Source organism: Anser brachyrhynchus (assembly GCF_964034855.1).
Source record: "Anser brachyrhynchus genome assembly, chromosome: 5".
NCBI classification, from domain to species: domain Eukaryota; kingdom Metazoa; phylum Chordata; class Aves; order Anseriformes; family Anatidae; genus Anser; species Anser brachyrhynchus.
This window is the reverse complement of record NC_137699.1, coordinates 20371269-20397544: the sequence shown is the minus strand read 5'-3', so window position 1 is coordinate 20397544 and position 26276 is coordinate 20371269. Positions and strand designations below refer to the sequence as shown.

Here is a 26276-nt window from a genome sequence, read left to right as displayed (position 1 = left end):
TGGGGCCTGCCCCGGGAGCTTTTGGTCCCGCTTCCAGTTGGAGAGACACAGCCGATACCAAGAGGCTTGAAAAAAATTTAATGAGCTAGTAACACTGAACAACAAGGACTAATCTAAAAACCGTTCCCACGATCCTACTTAAAATATTTACACGTTTGTTAACTGTATGTACATTTTAGTCTTTGTCCCTTATAGTCTATTTATAGATGAGTTCCTTAGGAATTATACCTTTAATAGTTGGAAGATGAACAGCACGGTAGTGTTGTAGTAGCCATTAATAGAAAACATTATATACACAACATGAGTTGCTAATAGCCACTGGGCACCGGTAACTCAAAGTCTGAGGCTATGCATATGCAACCCAATGCACAATGCAAACAGCATGTGAAGCCAAGAAACTTCTCCGCCTTAGACATGTTCCATGTGCAATGCTGTAGAAGTATACTACACTGTGCAATTCACCCTACTTGGAAAAGAAACAAAAAAACAAACAAAAAGATGCCCCACAAAACTAACAAACCTCTGTGCTGCAGTACAGGAGAGGCTGTAAATACAGAGACATCAGCTTACATTGATCTGCATCTCCAAGCATGAAATCCCATTCACCAGAACTCTGCTGCTCCACAGAAGGTCTGCAATTTTTTTATAAAGCAGCAATCCCACTGCAAAGAACAACTCATCAAGTAAAGCCTAATTTCATGACATTCTGGAATTATACAGAAGAACAGCAGCTCATGGAAAAGACTCATGGTTCAAGTGAGAGAAAGCAATACAACAAATGAAAGACCAAGGATTCAAACAACATGAAGTGTTCAGAGCTCTAAGTCCAGTTAACAGATTGAGATCCTTTTCAGGCATTCCTCCATTGGCTATACCTTCACTTTTTTATTTTCTGAAGTGAAGCTTCTTATCTGTATCAAAGTGGGGCTGTATTACCTTTCCTTAATAATTTATGCATCTGCTGAATACACTCCTGTTACTTTATGTCCCGCTTCTGGGAAGAAAGCAGCAAGTTCCCTTAAAAAGCATTTCTGCCAAAGAAAATGCAGTCAGCCAACAAACTCAAAAAAAAAAAGACATAAGTACACTGGATAGGAAAGTCACAGACAAACAGGCAAACGAATAAACCTGAGAATGCAAGTGAAAAATTGTACCAGGCTAGTACTTAAGTGTCAGACCAATCTAGTACTTACTCAATGGTTTTACAGGATGAATAGAGAGAAGTCTAATTAATCTGATTTACTAGAAAATATTAAGCTTATAGATGATACAGTGTCTGCATAATTTTAGAAAAATCATTGATTTCATGGTTTATTTTACAATAATTGGATTAGTCTACAAGTTAAGGCAAACATACTAATGTATTTGCTTTTCCTTTTAAATCATAGTTATAAAGGTTACACAAAGTTCTCCAAAACTTCTAAGAAATGTTCACAATTGAAAAAAAACGATTAAATTTCTTGATATCAGTACATGGAAAAAAACTAAGACAGTGTATACAATGCATTATAGTAACAATATTCAAATATCTAATGGTAATATTTAAGCCATTTGAACAATGTACTTCAAATGGTGAACTTCAGAAATTACTTACAAAGGTAAATAAGATTGGCAGCTGTATCATAGTATTCATAACATGAACATATTATTGGCTAGCTTCACAAAAACAGAGCATTTGGTTTCTGAACAATGAAAGCATATAATGATTAAATAAACATGAATATGTATGAATAACAAGTATGCTGTTGCTTCGTATAGTCTGGAGCTACTTTCAGGTGTCTGTTTTAATTCTTTTGAAAGGAGGAGCTTGCTTATGTGCACTTTGTCAAATGATTTCTCCAGGGAACTGTAAATGCCTATTTAAAGTCATGAAAACAAAATCCAGAGGAGGGCAGCCCTTGTTAGTGGGAGGACGGAGCGTAGCTTATGTGTCACCATTTAACACTGCCAGGCAGCTCTGCAGCAGCTGTAAGTTACCCTGCAAAAATAAGAAAAAAAATTACATTTCCTTATTTTCTTTTTAAGCTTATGGTAAAAATATGTTTTTTAAACAGCAATGACACTCATCATTAAAGGAAAACAGATAGGTATTAAGTGTATGTAGAGACATTCATGTCAAATCACTTTTTTTTTTTTTGATTGTAAGAACATTGTTATATAGAACTATGAACTTGAGACTCAAAAATAAGCATTTGCTACCCTTTCCGTGTTTCTTTACGAGTTTCTTGCAAAAGATCTAGAAGTTCTGTGGTGGTGTTTTTTTTTTTTAATATAGTATCCCTATTATTCTGTCACTGCATTATTATTCCCCAAACAGAAGCACTCATTAATTCAGCATTCTTTGAATGTATCAAGAAGTGTTAACCAGTGCTCAGCACTCAGTATCTTCTCACTAGAGCAGCCATTTAAGCTCCAAGCTCTGTTCAAGGATAGGCCTTGTTTGTGGAAAGCAGCCTTTCCACAGGCTGACTTAAGTCCACGCAGCTACTGAACAATTTGTCATTCTTACTTTTTCAGTTGAAAGCATTCCAAGGGACCTGTAGTAGATAGGCAGAAGGACGCTTGTCCCTCAGCCTAAAAAGGTCAGAAATCAGAGCTCTATCCCCCATTAAGGTTTTTACAATCTGGATTAAATAATTAACTACATTAAAACAGAAGATTCCCATTTATGTCTATTGAACCCTTTTAAGTCTTATTCAGAAGACAGCCATTTTAGTTAAGGCTTCAACAGCTTTTTGTCCTTTTATGTCTATACTGGCAGAGGACAGTCACAAGCTACCTCACAAGGCCCACAGTTCTGGGATATGAACAAGCTCAATATACAGGAGACACATGGGGACTTGATGGCCCATCGTTGTGTACAGAAGAACTCATAAATCCAAGGTCTCTATTATTGTAACAGTTGATTATTAGCTAGTAATGAAGTCACGATAGGAATGAAGTATTTCTTCAGCCTGAAGAATGTCTGTGGACTGCACGCCTGCTGCCTACAATGAAGGTGTGACTAGTCATCTTTCGCCCATCCCTTTACAGTTCAGTAGCAGCACGAAATATCTGCAGTTTGCAGGCCATTATGTAACATTAAGAGTTTCAGTCAGCCAGTCTACTGACATTTTACAAATAGGCACATCATTCATTTTCATTAAATTTGCAAAGTTCAGAAGAATAAGCTTATTTAAATTATAATAAATCAAGGACAATAGAGGCTGAGAGCTATTCCTCCTTCTGGCTGCAACATTTGATAGACTTGACTTGCACCAGCACAGCTCAAGAAAGTCCTGTAATTTCAAACTCAGGAAAGCGTTTCTTGCCAACTCGGACTCCTGAGCTCTAGGAATTACTGTTACTGGTAGACTGCGGTGACAGAATCAGGAAGAAAGAACTACTTAGAAAGCATTTAACCAAATCCCTTAGCTTTGTGTTTTGCTTATTCCCTTCTGTCAATTCCAAACAGACATCTGTTGTTAGTATGGCAACAAATTCTTTTCCCACCAGAGTCCAGGGGCAAGACTGTATGTATCAGTATTTCTGGAAAAAGATGTCTTTTTTTTTTTGAGGTAGGTGGCTTAGTTAAAACTCATGCGTCACAACACGAAGCGTAGCCAAGGCTCTAAATGCTGTAAGTATATGAGTATAATTTCCGCAGTTTCACCAAGTTTCAGACTGTCAATCCTGCCTTCTTAAACATGAAGCCCAACACAAGAACACCTCAAAATCTAATGGTTTAAAATAGAGAACAGGTTTAAACGCAGCTATTGCACAACATGCTTGAATGCATAAGGCCTTACTTAAGCTACTGATGCCTAAAGTCATAAACAGAGCTAGCCTAAAACCACAGTACGTATCAATTACTAATCATAAAACAATCATTTTAACACAACAGATAAGTTACTTTTGCATTCAATATTTCCTTATTCCAATACTAAAAAGTCTGACCTGCAAGTAAAATACAACTCTAATTTATGCTGTAACATAACCAGCAAACTAGAAGACAGACCCTACCTAGAGAAACAATCAGAAAGACTGGCTACAGATAAAGAAACAGTGCATTTACCATAGGCCAGAGACCAACCTGAACTAAAGTTTCAGTTTGACAGCTATTTTAAGTGAATCTAGAGTCCATTCTGCTGATAAGGAGGGAAGCTCCCTTTTATTCCTAGACCTTCCCAGCTAAAACTGTGTGTTTTGACACAAGGAATGCTGTGAGAACAAGACAGAATAAAGCTTAAAAAAAAGCAAATTTTAGCTCCATCTTACTACAAACCTGCACACATACTAGTGCCAAGATGAAGCAGAGGACCAGAGTCGTCATCATCCATCTTGACAGTAGCCTACACTTGCATCACCTTAAATAAATCCTCAAGCCACAGTCTAACTTTTAGCTTTCCCTAAAGGACTAAACTGCAACCAGGAGAGGCTAAGAGCATATTAGCAGATTATAACAAGCATTTCAGAAGTAGTAAGAACTGGGCAGAGCTGGTATACTTCATATGGGCGCATACAGTGCCCTTGATCTGCTAAAGGTCTGACTTCATCACCCTCCAGGTTTCTACACCCACACAGCCCAATATAGCTCAGGAAATGGGAACCAACTTTCAAAACCTTCTCTCAATACTTGGATCACTCTGACTTCTAGCACAGCTGTGTTTTAGGATTTATGTTTTTCTTTCAATTTAGAGCAAAACTTGTAACAGTACGTCATGCAGCAGTGTTCAGTGTGGCTGAATTCCTCGCAGAAGACAACCTCTCAGGTTGAGCAGGTTTCACCTCTGTGCTTTCTATGCCAGGCAACACCAGGTCTAGAAGCCATAAAGCTAGAGTGATTCAGATCCAGAAGCATCTGCGTGACATCTAGTCCAGAGATACTCATTCCAGAAAAAAAAAGCCACATTAAAAGAACTACACACTGCTGCTGGCTCTCGCTATCTGTTGCTCACAGCCTTCTCCACCCTTTTTTTTTTTTTCCCCCGCATTAGCTTTTTGCTGGAAAGAGCACACAGACCTAAACAACCGCACACGTTGCCAAGCCTGGAAGTGCTGTGCTCCAGATCCCCTTGCCAAGCCCGCTTCCTAGTTTGGAGCGCCTAACCCTTCACCTGCCTTCAAAAGCCACAAAAGCATGCAGACAAGGACTGCTGCAGCATGAGGCAAAGCACTCTGTCCAGAAACTTAAAGCAGGGATCTTTTGGTCTGGCCTGATGAACTTACTGCCTGCAGGAAAAAGTAGCTTTCTTTTCGTTCCTACCAGCCCTCTTTTGGCTCCACTGCAGGAAGAATTAGGTGTCTATTAATATCCCAGCTTAGACCACTCAAAACCAGGACTATTTATTTTGCATTGCAACAAGTACAAAAAAAATCATCTCCAGCACAAGGAAAAACCTTTATATTCCCATACTCCCGTAACATTGTTCTTCATACATCAGGGGACAATACTATCACAAAAAAAATCCAAGTCTTTTCATATCTTTCTTCATTTTATGGAGGTACCTCAGAAAGACAGCCTCAGCCAAACAATTTAGTTCTTCAATACCCTGTACAGACTAATTAGAAAAGTATCCATAAGACTATCCTCAAATGCATAAGAGAATCTCCCATTATATAAGACAGGAAAACAATCTATTGCACTTGTAAATTCTGTAGTAATCCAACTGAGAATCCATAAAAATAAAAGCATAGCAACCGAACTAATTCATCAGTGGTTGCATGTTTTGAATAAACACAAAATATAGGCTTTGAAAAAAAAACAGAACTTTCAAACCTAATGAGAAACAAAATATCCTTTTGCTCAAAAAATTCATAATGTTTGTTAACATTCCAAGAACAGTCATCATTTGTCAAAATGTCCCCTTCAACTGAAAATATTTAAATATGCAACACTGTTTAGCAAATCTCAGTGCTTCATGATAAAATAGGTAAAAGAGGTTCAACAAAAAAAAAAAAAGGAGGGCTAGAGTTCAAAGCTTCTTACAGCCTCATTTTGTTAGTAAACTTATTAAGACAATTTAAGACACGCACTATCTGAAGGTACATGTCCTAAACACAGATTGGAGACAAATGAAGAACTTGTTCAAAAGTTTCACGCTCTTCCGGGTAAATTGAGGACCTCAAGAAGCATGTATCAAGTAAGTTGAAAGCTACAGACATAAATGACTTTCCCCTGCCTTTTTCAGTTATTAGTTAGTAAAATTTGAGAGAACATCACTGCAAGATTTTGATTTGCAGAGTTAATACAAATGATTCTTTGACAATAATTTAGAAGATAGACATTTTTCAAGCATTTTACTCCAAGGCAAGCAGGAAATTCAGCAAGAAGTCAGATACAACAGATCTTGAAGAGTCAAAGTTTTTACAAGTTTTAAGAATGAGGGAAAAATTGCCAAATTTCTGATACGGCACATTAAAGTAAGCACTGCTCATCTGAAAAAGGAGTTGAGCATTCTGACTTCACTGATTGATTTGCCAGGAAAATATCCCATCAAACTGAACTTATATCTACACAGATAAGGGGGAAAAAAATCCCACCAAGTCCCAAAAAGCTTTTCACAGTATGTTAGTTTTACAATCAATGGGTTTGGCAAAATGAAGAATGACACTGTCAATACTACTGAAAAGAGTGTAAAGCTGCCCAAAAGATGGGAACAAGTTAACTCACCAACATTACAAGTCTCTTAACTACTCCACTTAACACCTATATTCTGAGGTCATTCAAATCTTGGTGTTTAGCACATTTTCAGGTAAATGAAAAATGCTGAAGTTTACTTTTTAAAGAAAGACATTTTCTGCTATTGGACTGTTAAAGTAAGATAGTTATACTTGTCTAGCAAATCAGAGCAGCTAGTCCAATTTAACTAAAAACAATAATTTCATATGGATTAAAAGAATCAAATACACTGTGAAATTTAAGGACAGTACACACTCTTTATTTCCTGCACGAAGTTCTATTACTCAAAAGGCTATCTACATCATTTCTCTTTTGTTAGCGTTGTTTAAAGGCAAAAAAGAACACTCAAAAAGCACACATACAGAACTGATCTGACTTTAGTCCCTAACTTCTGACAGGCCTTCTGTGTGATCTCATTCTTAGTATCTGTCTGTATACATCAAGCCTTCAGCATCTGGACAACAGGAGAAACCACTTCCTATCTCACTGTAAATGATAAAATGAGGTTTTAAAAATAGGCAGGTATTCAAGCTGCAGCAATAAATATCAAAAACCCAGAGAACCATAAAACCGCAGCCAAAATTGTCTTCAAGAAGATGAATTTTCCAAAGGCACCGCAAAGCACACCAGTCCCCTAGAGCTATTTCACCTATACTCTTTTTCTTTAAATATTATAGAAAGTTGTAGAAATTCACCTTCCTGGAGAATGCTTACCAAACTCCCCTTTCTTGGATGCAGAGAATGTATCACACAAAACTCACACAGCTGTTTTGGTTATTCAAGCAAATAATATTTAAAACCGTTTGAAATAAAGGCCAAAAGGGATCACAGTTACCTTAGCATGCTTTAATTCCAGTTCTGCTAGTTCCACTAAGTTTTTTCTGAATGCTGCAACTCTTCTTGTCTTAAAGTCTATCAGTTCTGTATAAAATAAAAACGGATTCATTAACAGTATTAATGCTAGTGCCCTTAACTGTTAACTGATTTTCCTTCAAAATGGAATAGGGAAAGAATGAGAGAGAGAGCAACAGGAAAAAAAATAAATCAAGTTTAATCTCATCAAATCCCAGACTCGAAGATACCACTACATCCTTATAATGAGGAAGCAAACCATCATTGCAGTTCTCTATGTCTAGCTAACTTTTTGTGGACACCAAGCTCATTTTGAAAAAAGACTGCAATGTGGATGCTTTTAAACATTTAATTCTTCTGTTCCACGTGCACTATTCTTTCAAAGCTGATATGTGGAAGTCTCTACGGAAGATGCCCGACTAAAACTAGCATGAAGAACAAAAGAAACAAGTATGCTTTATGCATATAACTTTGTGGCTGATAGGTTCACACATCCTCCACTGTCTTATCTAAAGTAATCATTAGCCAAATTTACAGGGTCAAACAATTCTTAACTGATAAAGACGGAAGAGCATGGTGTTTAAACATTTGTACAAATCTGCCCCAAATGAGTCAGATGACTACTTACTCACAACAGTCTTAGACAAAAAAAAAAGTAAGTTTCCAGGAAAGAGGCAACATGTAAATAATATTGATTTTCTTTAAAGTTACTGTAACTCTGTTTTCCATGACCACTCCCTTTTCTAGTGTCATTGCTGCCACCAACTGCTGCCTTCACAGAAGAATGCATAAAACCAAAATGGCAATTTCAACAGTACTTGAAAAAAAGTCAGGTTTGCCATTACTGCTAGCAATTACCCTTTCATGTACTATTCTATGCATATAAGAGACGTAAAAAATAATCTGTACCGAAACTTTGCTCTGCCAAACAATTATGACATTGATATTATTGACTAATGTAACAATCAGAGCCAAATGAAAATACCATTCAAACTTTCCAAAATAAGTACTGATTAAAAGATAATACTTTGCTTAGGGAACACAGAACAAAAAATTCTTCGCAGTAACAGTATCTTAAAATCTGCTAATTTTCAAGTAGTAACGTAGGATCAAAGACCACCCAAATACCTTGTTTTGCAGACTCAGATATTTTCTCAAATTTCTGACAGCATATCTGTTGAGTAGTTTCAGCCTGCAACACATCTTTATTTTTTGCTCTTGCTTTATCCAATGCCTTGTTAGCATTTTCATAATCCACTAGTGACCTAGATCTTCTATATAGGAGATCCTATAAAAAAGAGTATGAAGGATGTATAAAGTTTACAAGAATCTACCCAAGGATTTTATTAGCATATACCAAGGGAAAAAAAAAACAGATTAATTTTAGTCTTTCTTCCTGTATTCCAGTTATAACTAAATAATTTTCATTCACTTCATCCTGCAAATCACAAAAGCGTCCATACTGGATCAGACGTGCAATTTAATATTGTTTGGTCTGCATCTTGTCTGACAGAAGCTAGCACCAGATGGCTTAGATGATACTGCAAAAAGTCTAAGAAGAGGCAATCATTGGAAATTTCACAGCTTCTGAGATTAGAAACAAACTATATTTAGATTATGGATTAGAAATACACACAGGGCCTAAGAGACAGCAGTATTCTTTTTTTGTGCAACAGCTATTGCTGTGATTTAAATACAGACACTTCCTTAGTCTGTCATATTACTTAATCATCTTGTATCAAGCAACACTAAGAATGAGTCTCAGTAGGTATAGAATATCAAATCTGGCCCACATGTTTTTGTATCAGCACTTGCAGAGCATCTGGAATATCTTTTTTTTAATATTAAAAAAATGGGTAGAACTGCTTGAAGTCTACAAGCAACTTGAAAAATTCAAATGTTCCTCCACTGTTTTTAATTATACTGTATGATTTAGCTTTGGTAAGTGGATCACAATCCCAAATTACCGTATATAAGAAACAACAATGCAGTTAAAATCCAATTTTTACAGTTGAGGTAGAAATAGCAGGTTGGAGGTGGTAGCATTTATAACATATCCACTTTTAAAAAAACATACTGTGCATTTCTCAAGGCAATTTTTTCCCTTTTTTGAAAAAAAAGGAACACTACTTCACTGAACACGCAACAAATTCACCTTAGCAGCTTGAGATTCCCTTAAGTAATATTTCAGAAGATCAGAAAGTTTAAGATCTTCATCAGCAGATACCCGGGCCTCTATTTTCTGGAAAAAACAGTAAGTAAAAGCATCAATTTAAAAACATCCAGACATCAGGCATTCATTTGTATGATGTAAATACAATATAAAACATACAACAGTGCATGATAGATTTCTCAAAAGTCTCTCTCAAAAGCTAAGATCATGCATTTGTGATAGAATACTTAAATGTGCGTCATGAGAAACAGAATTAGTCTTTTGTATTAAAATGTAAGCAATAACCTACTGTGCAAGCAGTAATTGAAAACTGGCTATTTTAAACAAAACTTTCTTTCCAATTTCTACTATACATATATACATACACATATATAGTATACTAGAGAAACAGCAGAGAAAAAACTTCCGTAGTATAGAGAGTTGAACAAGAAGTTGTTTAATTTTTGAGATCAAAGGAAAACATTTAAAGTACCCTTACAGAGTAGTTGTGTAACTACACTGCATTAAATGGTTCAAAATACTACTTCCCAGTAAGATTACTTGCTTGTATCTAAAACAGAAACTTCTATGAATTTAGAAACAGAATAAGCGTACTTTAAGTATCTTAATTTTAAAAGAAATTCTAAAAGGCAACATTTGAGGTCAAAGCAAGTAATTTCACAAATACCATTTTCTTTAAAATACCCATTTACATGGATACAACTGTTTAGGAAATGCACACACTTCATTCAAAAGATTTCCTAGCATGTGGCATGCCTCTGCAGAAACAGGTCTTGGCTTCAGAAAAAAACAACATGTCCTCCATTTTTTTGGATTAAGGATTAAATTTCTTTTTTCCTTAACAAGTTCTGTGATGGCCAATTTCAAGTACAGAAGGTAGTCTAAGCATTTAAGGTGTACAGCAGCTTTAGTAGCTTATAACACAGAAGACAAAGACTGCCAAGAAAATTTTAGTAGACTGAATACTCAAAAGGATCCATCATTTTACAAAACAGATGACTGAAAGCTTAGGCTTTTTCACTACCTAGTACATGTTTCTTAAATACTCAGTGTAGCACCATCCTTAAAACATCCACATGCTCATCTTTAAGTGACACAAAGTGTCCTGGCACTTCAAAGATACACACAAAGAATACATATACAAAGATTTCAAAATACATACCCTTGTTTTGTCAAATAACTCTGACACCTTCAGGAAAAACCTGTAGGAAGGAAACAGTTGGTATTATAACAAAATTAATTTTAACAGTCTAATCAATTTTCTATAACTCAAAATATAGTTTGTGTATGGCAATAAAAGCTGTAAAGGTGCTGCTTATAATTGTAATTTACAGAACCCAGAGAACATAAGGTTTTTAAATTGTAGTACTTCAAACATTTGGGAATTGTACAACTTCATAAAAGGTAAGAGACAAAGCATAACAGATGGATGGATTTTACTAAAGAATAACTGAACTGCTCCTCAGGGATTCTTTATGCTTTAAGTTAAACTCCAAATACCACCACACTGCTTAACAGTCTTATTATCAAGTGTCCTTCACTCAAATTTGAATGTGCTTTTCTCCAAATAGTAAACACGACATGTCCTACTTGAGATTCAAGGAGGCTGAACAGTGTTGTGCATCTTCATCAGAGGAAGCAAAATAAGGGTTCAGCATAACAGCAGACTGAATTACAATCAAATCATTTCATTTTGAGAGAAGACAGACATTACCTAGAATGCTAAGGAAAAATCTCTTAATGGGATACAACTATAATAAATTCTTTTCTCATAGCAAGTGTGCTACCAACCTCAACAGGTCACCATGAAGACTGCTACTTGGAAAGCACCCCCCATAAGTTATTAACAAAATCTTACTTGCATATATCTGTGGAATCCTGTGTTCCTAATGCATATAATGAAGAACCAATTCTATTATAGTCATCTGCAACATCTAGAAAAAAAAGGAAGCACTTGTTTTTACCACTGAATACCTCTCCTTTCTGGAAAACAAGTTCCTTTATTTCTTCAAGAGTAGGTGTTTTTCTAAAAGGAACATACTTTGATACAAAAACAGAAATGAAATTCCATTTATAACATGTATTATGAATGACAACTTCAAGCGGAAGTTAGAACCAGTTCTATTGTATCAAAGTGCCATCAGAAGCAATTCTCATTATTAAGACAACCTTGTTTTAACAGATTGAGTGGGTCATCATCAGTCCAATAATTCATTGCTCCATACATCCCAAGGGAATTAGTGCAGTTGGTTACAGTGAAGAATGGTATTAGGCAGTCATTAACCTCCACATCTACTTCTCATATTTAAACATAAAATACATTTTCTGCTGGAAATAGGAAGTCAGTAACTCCGTAAGCACTGCAGCTCTCTGCAGATCACAAGCAAGTTATTCATAATCTACAGATGGCCATTTTCAAAATGAGCTTCCCAGGTTATAGCTTTAATCTTCTAGCCAGAATTTCAAAAGGTATCATTTGTCTCACTTCTCAGTTTAATAAAAATTGTCAGTAAACTTATAGGATTTAAGTGTGTGTATATATACATATACATATATATATACACATATATGTATGTATGTATTCCTAAACCAAAGGTTTCGATTTTCTCTGCAATTGAGAGCACTACCTAGAGCTTCAAGAAATGACCATTAGCTAGCATTCATCTCAGGAAGAGGAATCAATAGCTAAGTGGAGAACCTCACCTCAGCAACAGAAGGTGTCCTGCAAACCACACTAGTGAATACACATTCCAGTCTCCATTCTAGAAGGCTGAAAAAAATGCAAACTGGACCTCCTGGTCTAAAACTAACAGCCCAAACATCAGTATGCTGCTCAGCAAGGCAATGCAATGCGTAGTGTGTGAAGAACTGCACCCTGGTGAATGCAAGCTCATCTAATAAAGAACAACTTCATTAGAATTAAAAACACAAATAATGCTATATTCCCCATTTTACATTTTAAAGACTAAGAAGAATTAGACGTCAAAAAAATATGTTTTCCTACAGAAAGTTTTGTGTTTCTCTTCAAAGGGAGAGCATGAAGACTGAGGGTATCTTCAGTGTTGCATTGCATTGTTCGTACTTCATCCAGTCTATTACAGCAAAGGCTAAACCTTGAAAATGAGATTAAACTTCGTTTCACTAACATAAAACTACACTTGGAGAAATTCGATCACTTTTTGCACGTAAAAAGAAAACTAAAAACTACTGCTCCTCACAAATCATTTCTGTGCACTTTAGCTAGTACTGCTTTCCTTCTGGAAGAAGAACTCACTTTTGTGTGATCTTGTCATTTTATCAGATTTGGCAGAGGCATCTTTGACTCGGTTGTGGTATTCTACAAGGAATGTTCTTTCATGTTCAAAGAAATCATCCACATCCTGCAGAAAAACAAGGACAAACTCAAAATCCTCAGATTTCACTTACTCTGTAGTGCAATTTATACAGAGAAGATTTGCACATATTGCTGAGAGAGGAAATGAAATCTATTTTTATTGTCTTAAACACCATTTATGTAAATCAATTTCCTCTTCACTTATTTTATCCTGTTCTAAAGTTTTATTATGAATTTGTAGCAAGCATTTTAAAGGTCTAGGTAACTAAACCTGAAATGAAGAAAATAACTTCTCTACTATCACTTTGTTGATAGAAAAATAGGATAAATGTCAAGTACTTAATATAAGACACCAACCTAGAAAAAGGTTGGGCAGGTAGAAAGATACCCAGTTGTGCAAATGGTATGGTTGCAGCAGAGACGATATGAACTTATAGCTCAAGAACACTGATCTTGATGACAGATGTCTTTCAAGTTGGTAAATGTATGTAAATTTAAATAGTTATTGCATTGCCATTGAAGGTATTTGGTTTACATTTACTTAAATTAAAACAAAACCAGCACAGATGCTCAAAAACACGTAACAGCCTACAACACGGGCTTTGAACAATTTTGAACTTTTTGAATAGTAACTGCTGGTTATTTGAATTCTGTATTTTTCTCTGAGCCATACTTAACCTATGGTTGTTATCTTATATCTACTGTCCAGTACAGCTGAAATTCAAGATTTTACAACTAGGAATTTTAGCCCTGCTAACTTGCTTGCAAATGGGAAGTTATCACTAGAAAGAAAGATCATCATCAGCTTCTGCAGAATTTGTTTGTTATAAAACCATTCTTTCAACTTTAGGAAAAGTTGAAATAAAATTGAATTTTCATCATCTCAGCTATCTTCTTGAGTCTTCCCTGAGCGAAAACGCAGTATCACCTCTGCTGTGCATAGCTTTGAAAAGGTAGAAGAATGTTACAAGGCAGGGACAATTCTGAGCACTAGTAACTTCTGAGCAGCTGACAGACAGCACACCTCCCCATCATAAAAAAAATAGACAAAAAAGATAATCAATTATCCATGGGTGAAAAAAATGCTTAATTCCATAGAACAGGGGAAAGGAAAGAATACTGGGAGTCCCCTTTCACGGAAGCAATTAGATAGTTCTCAGAGATTTTTGATCCTTGTGGGTCCCTTCCAACTCAGTATACTCTATGGGTCTGTGATTCTGTGAGATTTTGCATTCAGAGGCACAGGTCCCTTCCCATGCTCTGCCTCTGATTTTTGAGAGACATGGCTAAAAAGTCCTTATTGTAGCTATGTAAAATTCTGCTTCAATTGAAAAAAAAGAAAGAACATTAATACGTTGTTTATCTTGGTATGTTAAGCTTCAATCACCTTTACTCCTGAAACAATGACACCATCTGCTGATTTAACCATATTTTTAAAGAAGTCTTCAAGTTTCTCTTTCTTATTTTTCCCACGAACACTCAACTGAAAAACAAATTCATATATCATGTTAGTTCATTTCCTGGAGGCAAAAGATGCTTTTTTTTTTTAAATATAGATTGAAATACCAAAACTTGCTACTCCTAAACCAGTTTTCCTGCTCTCTGCTTAGTCAAACCCTACATCAATGGGGACAGATCACCATGCAACCCAGAACAGATTACTCTCATTTACTAGACTGTCCTTATACCTACAATACCCTTCCAGAAAAAAAAACAGTATTACTCAAGCAGATACAGATAATATTAAATGCATGACGTATACCTCCCAGTTATCAATAATACAGTATTTATCATGCATAGTATAGCTGATGAGTTAACCTAATATTACTAGGTTTTGCTCTTTTAAGTGTAGAATCACAGATCTTTCACTTTCAGAAAGTGCAGAAGCCTCAGATCCCTTAGTAGATAAAGGATAACATTGGTTTCAGCCTGCTCACACACTTCGTGTCCATTTAAGTCTGCCTGGTTTAGGAAATTAGAGCTGGCATATCTACACCAAGCAACAAAGATCCTCTGTAATATATTTTGAAGACAAGCATGCACTCAATTGAATCAGTGCTTTCTACTTCAACATTCAATGCTCATTTCTGCAATTTTTCTGCATTTATTGCATTTGTAGAATATAAGCACGTAACATTTCGATAGCCACAGTAGCTAAGCATCTAGGAGAAAAAAAAAAAATAATTGAAATGTCACCTACATTTAAAAAAAGGCTTTATCATAAAATTTCATAACAAATTCACTCTGGTTTTGTGAGCAACAAAATTTAAAATCACAGTTCCAAATCCTGAAAATCTGTGTTCCATCTTTGTTGCTTCAACTCTCCCACCTCCACTCCACACCCCAAATTCCAGTCAAGGAGGGGACAACACCAAATGAAATCACTATCAAAAGCTAATCTTTTTAATCCAAAACATATTAGATTTCCATTAATACTTTTGATGCTGAGCCTAGAGTACATGGAGCATTTGGTTCCCCAGGTGGCAGCAGAATGAACTCACCAGACCTAAATTAATTTCTAACTTTTAAAATACAAATATGTCTGGTATGAAGTAACTGATGCAATTTGCTCCAGGAGGTAAAGCCCTCTTAATCAATTTTCCGTGCTACCATAGAAGTCCATCTTAATTTCTCTTCCAGCAATTCAGTTTTCAATACTCACATCCTGATTATATTCCAAGAAGACATGGAAATTTAAATCCTTTCTCAAAATAGGATGTGCTGCCACACGACACAAAAATACTTCATGCATTGCAACTGTCTTCTTGAATATTGCCAAATATTCACTGAAAACAAGAAACAAGACAGACATAAGAATTTCACTTGAAGCAATAAAGTCTGAGGAAAGCCTACTGAGAAGCTTAAAGAGATCCTCAGTAAGCATACAAAATTTTAAGCTCACATAGTTGACGTTATCATTGATATTTTATGTATACATGAACAAATAGCACAATGTTAATACTGGGGGGGGGGGGGGATTTGAAGCCCTAACATATTACAGATACTTTTAAAGAAGACTTAACAAATACAATCTAATTTTTAAGACTAGCTAACACTGACTGGTTTGCTGTAAGTGTAACCTCATTTAGGTGTCCTTTCCCTGCTTCCACAAAAGTCAAGAAATTGAGACACAAACAACACTAGCTAATATGTGGCTGACATGCAATTTCCTTCCTCCCCATCTCCATCCCCTTGCCTGTTTGCACCTCCTTCCTTACTTAAATGCTCATATCATTTTGTTAGCTCTTTAAATAGCTGCCTCTTACTCCACATTAAAGCACTGAGCCTTTTTTGGCTGAAGCTTACACAGATGTCTTGCTTCATAGTGGTTCTAAAAGTGAAATTAATTATTGTGTTTGGTAGGTACAACCAAAAAAAAAAATCACATTTTACCATGACAATTGCACAGCTGCCCAGGTGAACCAACTCAACTTTAAATCACAAATGAATAATTGCTTTAATTAAGAGGAAGGCATTCTTATCAATACAAGTTTGCTAGAACTTTTTGCTCTGCAAATTCAAAGAATAAGCTGTAACCTCTCTAGAAAAGAGGAAGGGGCTTTTTTCCCCATTCTGAGGTCAAAAGGTAAAATGATAATCAACACTTCTGCTTCCACTATGTCCAAGAGGTTAAGATTTACATACCAGCAAACCAGCAGGGCCAGTGTTGGGAGATGTTTGATCTCATTGAGAGTAGTAGTCATTCAGTGAAGACAAAAAAGGAGGATGCAGAGGATGGAGGTGGCAGTAGAAGAAACCCAAAGTTTTCTGTGTTATCCAACCCCTAACCAGACCACAAGAGAATCATGATCAGGGCCGCTGGAAAACCACAGATTCTTTAAAATCTATAGTGTTTTACTATTTTCCAGTTCGTATGAAGTGTATATCTACTCTGTAATAAATTATGTTGCATGTAATGCTAATACAGAGCTTTAAGATATTTGCTCACAGCAACCAGAATTTGGAGAGAAAGCAGCATTTCTAAGAGTTCTATGTACTTTTCTTGCCAATTCAGAGCTCTTGACAGAAGCAGTCTAGAAGCAGTGTAAATATACACTTAAAAATGAAACCAATGACAGGAAAAAGATCAAAGAAGTGAGCACATGACAAGGAAAGTGGATGGAGCCAGGAGAAACTTCACTGTGCAACTTGGTATGGAAAAAAAAGACTTGTTGCGAATGTTTCAACACATACTAAATTCATAGTATGGAAAGATACTATTTTCAGGAGGTATATTCTCCCTGTGCAAAAACCCAGAAGTGTCAGGAAAAAAAAAAAAAGATTTTCTAGTAATCTCCATATTCTTGGGGAACAGAAGGATGGCATCTATGCTTACAATGCCAACCACATGCAAAAGTCCCTAGTTCAATCACTAGATCTATAAACCTTAAAATTTCATTGTGCTTATAAAACTGGGAACACCAGGGGAAAAAAAAAATAAATAAAGACTGAGGCTACCTCCTCCCTTCGCAAGTGTTCTGTGAGGAAAACTATTACATACTATATTAAAACTATATCTAGCTATTTTTTTCCTTATTAAAAATTCTCAAGAACAAGCTGATTTTCTTCCTTTTTCAGAAGATTGTCCATGAATTTATTATTATTATTATTATTTTTTTTTTTTTTTTTTTTTTTTTTTTACAATTTCTAAGCAATGATTTCTACAATTTTCCTAATGGCTCTGATCATGATCGCTAAGATAATGCTGGTTATGTAGCAAATTGATTCACAAGCCTTTATCTCAGAGAACTTTTGCAGTGAAGTCAGAAATACAGGATAGCAAAACAGCATTAAAATTTTATTTTTCTAAAAAAAAAAAAAGTAGTAATCAAGTCTACATACGCCTCCAGTTCTTGTTTCATCTTGGTGAATTCTTCTTTAGTCATTGATCCTTCCCCTTCTCCAAGTTTCTGCAATTTCTCCCTTGAGGCATCGAAGTCAGGCCTGGGTGGTGCTGGCGGAATCTGGAATTGAATCAAAAATTTTTAATTGCTCAACTTCTCAGTCAAACAACATCCATTCAGTAAAGAAACTGAAATTTGCCTGCAGCTTTTTCATATGTTGTCATTCATTACAGTATTTATAGATAAATTCTGTCCTGAATGAGTTAGACATTCAGCATTACTATGCCAATTTTGGCCAGATGTTTTTGAAGATTACTAAAGAACTAACTAAATGTCTTCAGTAGGTTAATTACAACAGAAATCAAGCCTTACTTAGCTTTACCAATACAAGGAATTACAATTTTAAACCAGAATTGATTATAAAATGGTGGTTTCACTTATTCGGTGTAGACTGTTTCTTGTTTAAAGAAAGAATTCTACAATTCTTTTCAAACCACCCATTTATAACTCCCAAAAATACTAAACCAAAAAACCCACATTCTACGTTGTTTGAAGGCACCAGTTCTTTCTTGCAGCACTGCTGACATTACAGATATATCTGCTGAAATAACAAAGCACACAATAAACAAGTCTCTAGGCTAATATTGTAATGTAGTATATTAACACTGAAAGAGAAAACACTGCTGTCAAACTAATCCTGAAATGCTATGAACAAAGACAAACAGAACAAATAAAATTTAAGTTCACTGATATTTGCCCATTACATTAATGCGTTACAAAAAAACATAAAAGCCAGAATCTACTCAGTCAAGTGTCTGAAGCTAGTTACTACCACTCCAAAGGTCTAGTCACTCCAAATAGCTCTTCTTACTGAAAAAGACTAGCTCAAGAATGGTATGACACATCACAGGCTATATTCATCATAATGTATCCATTAGTCAATTAGAAATTTAACACATTTACCTACTGAATCAGCAGATCCCCTCACCCAAACACAAAGCTTTCATACCAAAACGGTAAGTATTCCTATTTGTAATTAAAGTATGAACAGTAGCGCCCATTTTTAATAGGCACCCAGTCATAAGGTGACTATTTTGGGGACATCTCTTCCTTGGATGCCTGAAATAAACCACAAAATGCTAAGTTATGCATTAAGGTTTTCTGTAGTTCTAGATGGTATTTGCTTCCTTTTTTTCCCCTCCAACTGATTTATGATTCTGATCTTCAAAACTGAAAAAGCCTAACTACTAGAGCTCAGTTACTGCACTCTGCCATTCCAGCTAAAACAAAAGCTGCATGAAACTTGTAACTAAGTTAAACATTGGCTCAATTTGAGAGAAAAATAAAAGAACAAAAAAAATACCACCAAGTTATACAGTTCACCTATCTACCACACTTCAACACTGTGGACTAAAAATATGCTGGATACTGATTAAAGTACTCTCTCCTTAGGACTAAAAGGCAAGAAGTATGACAACTACAGTGACTTTCCTCCAAGCTTTCTTCAAACATTAACATTGCGTAACTATGTAAAATGACAGTAAAGCATTAGATCTCCCTTTAGAAGGAATGAACAGCTGCCATTTCCATTGGACTTAAAAGCCAGTAGTGCTTTTTACACGCCCTGTTTTCCACGGACATCAAAGAACTGTAATACTTACGATATAGCCAGCATAGTCCTCGTTCTCGACAAAGGAATCATGAAGCCAAATAAACTCTTCATGTTGCCGGACAACAGAAAATTCATTTTGTTTGAAATTTGGTAAGGAACTCTGGAAAGGGAAGAGGAAGAACTACTATTTAGAAAAACAAAAACAAAAGTCAGTGTTTTTCATTACCGTACGGAAAGAGCCTTGAAGGAACATCAAGGTGTAACTCTGTTAAAAAAAAAAAATAATCCGAGCTTCCAGATATGAATTTGATCAAAAAAAGTTTATAAAGCAATAATTACCCTCATCTTAATTGGTGCATCAATAAATTGGTATGGGTTGCCCAGGGAGGTTGTGCAGTCTCCACCCTTGGAGATATTCAAAACCCAATCGGACAAACCCTGAACAACCTCCTCAGATTCACCCCAGTTTTATGGTGGCAATGGGGGGAGGACATGGGACTAAATGATCTCCAGCAATCTTCCACCTCAACTATTCTGTGATTCTGCAATCAATAAACCATTAAATTCACAAAAAGAAGCCAGATACAAACAGTAACTAAAAACGATTATTGAATATAATTCATTATGAAATGTATTTTTAGACTCTGAAACCATGGCTAGCCTAGTAAGAACTACACTAAAGAATACTGAGGTATATTAAAAATTCTACCTGCAAACAGGCTAATTAATAAGCCTAGGAGTCACATGATATCACATCAGTACAAAAAAGAACACCATTTCCTAGGCTCTTTTTAAAGCTCATTTTTTTGTCATTGAATAGTTTGTTGAGCACTGCAGCTCCACAGTCCCTTAAACATGAGACAGTGCTATCTTCTCATTTCCTTTGAAATATATATTACACTTGCTTCAAAAATACAATTTAAGCAAACTTTCTTTTCCATAATTAAGAAAACATTCAATGTACAAACAGAGTCTTTTACCTTTGTGTGGACAGTGAATTTCACTTTATCCCTCTCACTGAGTGCATCTGAGATATCCACTTGCAGAGCAGCATCAGTCTGGAGATCTACATTTATTGCTCTAAGCTAAACAAAGAAAAAAATCTATTTAGCTTAAATTAAAAAAAAAAAAGTTAATTGCATTTCCGTTATACTTCCCTTGAGAAAAACCCTGATCCTTCCTGCAATGATGAACATTCTTAAAAGACTAAAGATAGATTATAAAAAAAAATTAAAAATAAATTAAAAGATTATTTTGGGGGGTTGGGTGGGAGGGGATCTATCAGTACTCCTTATGGCACGCATAATCACACAAATAACATCCCTTATTGCATTCCCTATGTGGGCACCATCCTCATTTCTGTGTATTGTTAACTTGCTAGCAATTGAGGTGGTCAAGACAAAGTACATTTACAGATAGCAGCCAGTTCTGTAGGTTTCTCTTCTCTACTCCACCCCCATTCTTCCACTTACCTACACTCAGCCAACAACCTGCAGCATATCAGGTAATTTAAAAGTAACTGATAGTTGTAAAGGTGTTTTTGAGAAGAAAAGTGGTCCTACATTTCAAAGCAAGATCTGTTAGAGACCTAGATTACTTGCATTGTCTTACACTATTCTTAAGATTTCCCATAATACGCTGAAAATGCTAAAAAAAACAATCATCTGAACTACAGAGGTAAGTTCCCTTTGAAACATTTTTTTCTGAAAAAACAAGATGCCAATCCCTTCAAGAACAGCATGAGAAATGGTAACAGTGCTAGCAACATACATTTTCTTCTTCCATGTTGCATGTGAAATCTTAACTACCACAATCTAATGCAAATCAAATCAGAAAGAAAATGAGACAATGATCAAATACAGAAAAATCAGATTATCTCAGCACTGCGATTATGAGTCAATGTTTGGCAGTAGCTGGACCAAACGCTTCACCACTATTCAGTGAAACTAGCCTCACCTAGACCTCAAAGAGAAGTTCACTTCCCCTCACCCTTGCTGTTCTAGAGCAATTTGTCCCATGACCATTTCATAATCACGATCAAACAACATTCAGAATACCTTTACAAGTACTAAGGCTAACTAATCTTCTACAGTCACACTGTCAGAAGTTATTTCATTTGTCACGCTTGTGAGAGTCACTTTTTACTGAAGCATTTTGTTGTCTTTGATGTTGCATTTATTTCTAGAAATAACACATTCTACTGTATAAAAGTGCTTTGCCATAAAGACATTAGACTTTTTCCTGCAAGATTTTTCAGAAATGCGTTTTTTGAAGTCTGCACTCAAGTCCAAAAACGCACCGAGTATCAGCAACGTACGGCACAAAGGCTACGCATGAGCAAATTCTGAAGGGAACGCTGAAAAGCACTGAAACAGCACTAGGAGAGAAGCGTGAACTGCCACATCTTGTTTTCCGCTAGTTATCTTAACCCTGATCTTAAATTTTAGTGGTCAGCACCCACTGTTTACTTTTCTTGTTACACTTAATACACCAACAACTCTGCTGCTTATGCAGCAGCGACCAGGCTGCTCGAGCTTACAATTACTGTATTAAACTAAACGAAATCATACGGCCTGGAGCATTATGCTAGGCTACAATAAGGTTTGACAGCTACTACACAAATAGTAGTATTTTGGGGTGTTTCGTTTCCTCCAAGTGGGTCACTGCCTCACACAAAGACGTGATATTAACACGCGATGATCTGCTGCAGATCACTTCGCCAAAGCAGAATGTCCCAGCTCCTACTGAGTTTCCAACGTGCTTAACATCTAATTTAGGAAAGAAAAATATAATCTGACATACCAGTGTCAGCCTTATGTCATGACACCACATTTTTCCAGCCTGGAAAAAAGTTTTTAGTGGTTACATTGTTTGAGGTACTGCTCGTTCTTCTCCAGTCCCCCAGAAGCCATTAACGAGCAGAGCAGAAAGCTCTCAGCAAATAATCTGAATTATCCAGACTTTTTTTTGGTAGTCTTTCACAGGTCTTAACGATTTCACTAATATACTTTGTTTTCCTTTTTAAAAAAGTGGTACAATACGAAACCCAAAGATTCAGAAAAACAACTGTTCAGATTTGTCACTGGTCCTTACACAGCATCTAGTGCATCACACCCTACGGGGCCATACACACTCTTTACAACTTCAGAGGCAAAATGCTTATCTGCACTGAGAAAAGGAAGAGCAACATGAACCCCGACAACTTCACTCAAGACATACAACTGTAAAGGACTACTTGTTTGATTTATACCAAGTTACACTCGTAACAATCCTGAAGAGTTTAATCATATGTTAAGTTATGCTACGTAGCCTGACTGCCAACGGGGAACATTTTCATCTGCAATGGTAATGAAGCATTCAGTGAGAGGTGTCAAAGACAACCAGAAAGTTGAAGGACCATAAATTTATTCATATGACACAATGGCTCACATTGTATTACTGGGCATTAAATTCACAAACAGCATCATCACACAACAAACTTAAGCAATCTCTTCACTACTTCAAAAGGGAACTGGCAGCAATGGATGGTTTTCTAGTCATGAAGAACAGAAAATGAAAACATAAAACGCTACAAAACTTTCCAAAGTCTGACTTGGACAAAAACTGAAATGAAACTACTTTAAACTCCAGAAAAAACAGGGATGGGATAAATCCCTCTGTCTCTTGGCTCCTCCACCCACCCCAATCTAATACACATAAAGCCGCACAGTAAGTTTATGCTTACATACATGCTCTACACTTATGCTGAATAACTTGCAAAACAAAAGCTAACTTAATTTAGCTGCTTCATAGTTTCCTAAGCTATACCAACAAAGCCCCTTTTTTATTCAAAGGGTCTAAAAAAATGCCAGAAGCCAAAACAGGACTAATTGATGTTACAGTACTAAAAGAAAACACAATGCAAATGTGGGGGAATTAGCACCTCAACCCTTGTTCAAGGACCAAATATACTTCAAATGATAATGAAGCTGGAAGAGACAAGGGGAACAAGCAAACCTTACATTCCTAGGCAATGTCATCCTTTAACAACAGTAACTGCTATACTCTCAGCTCTTTCAAAAGAGTTAGAGAAGAAGGACCCTTTTTTCAACAGGTTCTTTACAGGCATTTAAATACACGGAGCAAGGAAAACAAACAACACTTTCACAACAAAAGAATACCAAGCCTCAGCGCAGCATCAGGTTTCTAGCAGACCTGTTCCAAGGGATAGCGCACTTCCCCTAAACGAGCACACGGGACCATTAGCCAAGTCAGCTGAAGTATATATAGATACAAAATATACAAGACAGTACTAGCAGGGCAATACTATACCACCTTTTAAAGCACGCATTGCTTACATTAGAGATCACACACGCACAAAAACAGGAACTGAGTTACTCTAAGGGGACTCAATAGTATCTTCCTAAGTGAGATTTAGAAAAGCAATGCCTGCAAGTTCATTTTATGCAGACTATTCATAATAGGTTCCTTCTACAGACCACCCACTGCTACTTCCTCAAAGATGATTCTCAGTCCTCCGTTTTACAGTCCTCCGGAAAAGGCTCCACATGGTATAAAGCAATTGTTAGAGAATTCCTGTTTTATGTGGCATCAGCACAATTTCCAGCCCTCTTTTCATCCCATCATCCCCACATGAAACTTAACACAACTGCAGCTGACCAACATAATTCTAAGAGCTACGACTACAGTTGTCATAACAATCTCCAAACTCCAAAGAAAAGAGTATCGATTTTCAAAACTTAAAGTGAATTACTCTAACCAGAAATTACCATACGCACTTTCAAATAAAGGCTTCAGCTATCCATTTTTTAATCACAAACGGAAGAAGGTGACAAATCAGAACAAGGGAAACACTCTGTGTAAAGCTGTTTGTTTATACTACTGCTACCAAGAAAAAAAATAAGGTTTTGAAGATAATAGCACAGAGAACCCATTCAGGAACAGGCTGCCAGTGTTGCTTCTGATTAGGTTTTCTGTATCACAATCAAAATCGTGCAGATGATGGGCTGTATTTTAACCCCAGGGACTTACGCAGCAGTAGGGGGAAAAAAAGTAACTGAAAATAAGAAACCTAAAAACAAAATTAGGAAAATGAGGATAGTGTTTATTTCCTCAGTGCTGGATACATGAGGAAGCAAGGGAAAGAAAAAAAAGAAAAAGAGAGGAGTGCATTTGGCCAACTGAGATGATGCAAGTCGCCCAGCAGCACAAACAAGACTGTTAAGAGATTTCTGAAGGCTTTAAAATTACATTGTGAACTCTGACTACTTGTGGCCTTAGAGAGAGAATTAAAAAACGAACAGCAAAGCTTCACACGGGATCAGACCTGCGTTCTTGTATTCCTCCTACGTCTTCAGGTAAAAACAACTGAACCGTGTATTTCAGTGTCTGTTCCTACATACCAGGGACAGGACACGTAAAATACAGTTCCACTGGTGTTCTTCAGTCCTGGTTCAAGGAACTGGAATGCAAAATGCACAGAAATCCTACCACATGCACACAGCCAAAAATCGCTTTGTACTTAACGTTACACTGGACACTGAGTATGCCAATACCGTGTTTTCCAGATTTTGTGTCTGTAGTAAGACACCAGATGCAGCTACAGCAACACCCAGCAGCCACAAGGCCAGGCCGTGCCCTCCTTCCCGGCAGCAGCTCTGCTGCCTGGCTCGGAAGGAGCCCCTCAGCGACATGAGGGTGCCCTCGGTTTGAATGAGCTCCGCTCGTTACCTGACCTGCTGCTCGGGGAGACGGGGACGGTGCAGGCGGGCGGACGGACGGCTGGCTGCAGCACTCAGAAGCGACGTGCAGGCCGGCAGGGCAGGGCAGGGCAGGGCAGCCCCCAGCCCCCCGGGGCAGCCCGGCGGCCCCGTCCCGGCCGCCCAACTTCTCCCGGCACGGCGCTCACCGGGCAGCGCATGCCCGCGGCGCACCCGTCCCATTGTTACCTCCGGGGCACCTCCGGGGCCTACCGAGCGGGGCCGGTGCCGCCGCCTAGGCCCCGGCCCCCCGTTAGAGGCGGCCCCGCGGCTCCGGGGGGGGGCAGCCCGAGCCCCGCTCCCGGCCGGTGGGCGCGGGGGGGCCGTGCCGGGCCGCCCCCAGCCCGCAGCCCCCCGCAGCGGGAGGACGAGCGCCCTGCCCCAGCCCAGCCCAGCCCTGCGCCGAGCCCCCCAAGCGCCGCCGGGCTCCACTCACCCCTCGGTCCTCCTCCGAGAGGAAATCCGGGCCGTCGTCCGAGCCTTCCTGCTGGCGGCCGGCCGGGGGGACGCGGCGGGTGGGCGTGAGGGGAAGGGGGGGTGTGGGGGGGGAGACAAAGCGCACAGGTTAGCGACCGGCCGCGCCCTCCCTCCTGCCCTCCCTGCCCGCCCGCCCCGCCCCGGCCGCGGGCCGCCCGGACCCCCACCATCATGGCTGCTCGGCGCCGCTCCGCGCCCGCTCTCCCCCCGCCAGGCCGCCCGCAGCCCAGCGGCGGGGCGGGGCTGCGGCGCGCAGGGGCGGGGCGGGGCGGCGGCGGCGCCTCTCGCGAGGGAGCGGCGGGAGCGGGCGGGTCGCAACCGGCCCTCCCCTCCCCTCCCCTCCGCTCCCCGTGAGGGGACGGGTGGGCTCGGCGGGGTCCGCCCGCTGTGGGGGCACGGCTGTGGGTCTCTCAGCCCCCCCAGTGCTGGGGTTCGTGGGTGCGAGGTCGCGCAGAGCGAAAGAGAGGAGCCTGTGCGAGGCAGGCAGAGCTGCCTCCATCCATCCTTGACCTTCGCTCGCAACCCGCCGCTTGTCAGCCATCCCGCTGCTTCCGTGGCTTCGAG

General features: G+C 38.2%; 1 protein-coding gene across 2 annotated transcripts; it reads right to left on the bottom strand.

Moving 5' to 3' along the window:
- Nucleotides 1–63: 63 nt before the first annotated feature.
- On the bottom strand, nt 64–25990 carry SNX6 (sorting nexin 6). 2 transcript variants are annotated; one of them, XM_080592621.1, is made up of 14 exons: nt 25880–25990; nt 25672–25719; nt 20457–20561; nt 19526–19636; nt 17863–17984; nt 15683–15806; nt 14408–14503; nt 12961–13066; nt 11545–11620; nt 10849–10888; nt 9669–9755; nt 8642–8801; nt 7497–7582; nt 64–1978 (listed from the first exon to the last, which is right to left on the bottom strand). In XM_080592621.1, exons 1-14 carry the CDS (start codon nt 25883–25885, stop codon nt 1925–1927), a joined length of 1221 nt encoding a protein of 406 aa, XP_080448747.1. In that variant the 5' UTR covers nt 25886–25990; the 3' UTR covers nt 64–1924. The 2 variants fall into 2 exon arrangements, with proteins under 2 accessions (XP_080448747.1, XP_080448746.1); XM_080592620.1 differs by having other exon boundaries at nt 25672–25722; nt 25880–25981.
- Nucleotides 25991–26276: the final 286 nt, after the last annotated feature.